The 1,780-nt window shown below is 52.7% G+C and overlaps 1 protein-coding gene across 1 annotated transcript in view; it reads right to left on the reverse strand.

Moving 5' to 3' along the window:
* Positions 1-366: 366 nt before the first annotated feature.
* Positions 367-1,780, reverse strand: part of LOC108540433 (uncharacterized) — a 6,539-nt gene continuing 5,125 nt past the window's right edge. Inside the window, 2 exon segments of the mRNA XM_017889507.1 lie at positions 367-547; positions 550-854. Coding sequence (XP_017744996.1) covers positions 506-547; positions 550-854 — 347 coding nt within the window. The 3' untranslated portion in view covers positions 367-505.

A 1,780-nucleotide genomic window follows, 5' to 3' on the forward strand; every position in this document is an offset into this window, starting at 1 on the left:
AACAGAGCGAAACTCCATCTCAAAAAAAAAAAAGGAGACACCTGACATGCCATCATTCACTACCATCCCACAGCGGCCAGGCCTGCAGGCACAGGTGCTGGGGACCTCCATGCCCTTCCCCTGGAGATTTCTGGATACTTTCTCTTTTTTTTTTGAGACGGAGTCTCGCTCTGTCGTCCAGGCTGCAGTGCAGTGGCCGCATCTCAGCTCACTGCAACCTCCGCCTCTCGGGTTCCAGCGATTCTCCTGCCTCAGCCTCCCAAGTAGCTGGGATGACAGGCACCCGCTACCCCTGTCCAGCTAATTTGTATTTTTAGTAGAGCTACGGCTTCGCCATGTTGCCCAGGCTGGTCTCGAACTCCTGAGCTCAATCTGCCTACCTCAGGCTCCGAAACTGGTGAGATGACAGGTGTGAGCCACCGTACCCAACCTTTTCTCAGCTGGAGTCTAACCGCACGCCCGTGGCATCGCTCACCGGCTCCTCTGTTCAAGTCCCCATGGGGATCTACTCAGGAAGACCCCTTCCCGCCCACACCCCTCTCTTCTCCATCCCTGATTTAGGATGTGGATGGCCGTCCGAGGATCTGTCCGGGGAGGACTGCTTCTGCCATACCTGATGGACGTGTCGCCTTTTGTCTTTAAACCAGGTGACTTTTTCAGGGACCCCCTCCCCAGCGCTGAGCTGTATGTCCTGTGCCGGATCCTGCACGACTGGTCAGACGACAAAGTCCACAAGTTACTCAGCAAGGTCGCCGAGAGCTGCAAGCCAGGTGAGAGCCCGTCATCACGTTCACTTTTGTTGTTAAGATGTAGAGTTTTGGGTTCAAGTTTTATAAGGAGGCCGGGCGCGGTGGCTCACACCTGTCATCCTAGCACTTTGGGAGGCTGAGGCAGGCGGATGGATCACTTGAGGTCAGGATTCAAGACCCACCCGGCCAACATGGTGAAACCCTGTCTCTACTAAAAATGCAAAAATTAGCCGGGTGTGGTGGCAGGCGCCTGTCATCCCAGCACTTTGGGAGGCTGAGGCAGGCGGATCACCTGAGGTCAGGAGTTCAAGACCCGCCTGGCCAACAACATGGTGAAACCCCGTCTCTACTAAAAATACAAAAATTAGCCAGGTGTGGCGGCAGGTGCCTGTCATCCCGGGTCCTTGGGAGGCTGAGGCAGGAGAATCACTTGAACCCGGAAGGTGGAGGTTGCAGTGAGCCGAGATCGCGCCACTGCACTCCATCCTGGGCGACAGAGTGAGAGTCTCAAAAAAAAAAATAACCAAAAAGTTTTCTGTGGAGATGGGAGTCTCCCTCTGTTACCCAGGCTGAAGTGCAATGGTGTCATCATAGTTCACTGCAGCCTTGACCTCCTGTGCTCAAGGAATCCTCCCTCCTCAGCCTCCCCAATACCTGGGAGTACAGGCGTATGTTACCATGCCCTGCTAGTTTTTAAAAAAATTTTTTTGTAGAGATGGGATCTTGCTATGTTGCCCAGGCTACTCCCAAACTCCTGGGCTCAAGCGATCCTCCTGCCTTGGCCTCCCCAAATGCTGGGGTTAAAAGACGCTCGAGCCACTGCACCCGGCCTCTGTCTCTCTCTCCCTCTTCCTCTCCGTCTTTTTATGTATCTCATCTATCATTAATCTGTTTCTCCTCTCTCCTTCTTTCTCCCTTCCTTCCTTATCTGTCTTCTCTGTCTCTTCCTCCCTCTCCTCACCCTGCCTCTGTCTCTTTTTATACTTCTATCATCATCCTTTAAAAAAAAAAAAAAATCCTTTTTAAAAAAA

Source organism: Rhinopithecus bieti, unplaced genomic scaffold, assembly GCF_001698545.2.
Source record: "Rhinopithecus bieti isolate Rb0 unplaced genomic scaffold, ASM169854v2 scaffold_19666, whole genome shotgun sequence".
NCBI classification, from domain to species: domain Eukaryota; kingdom Metazoa; phylum Chordata; class Mammalia; order Primates; family Cercopithecidae; genus Rhinopithecus; species Rhinopithecus bieti.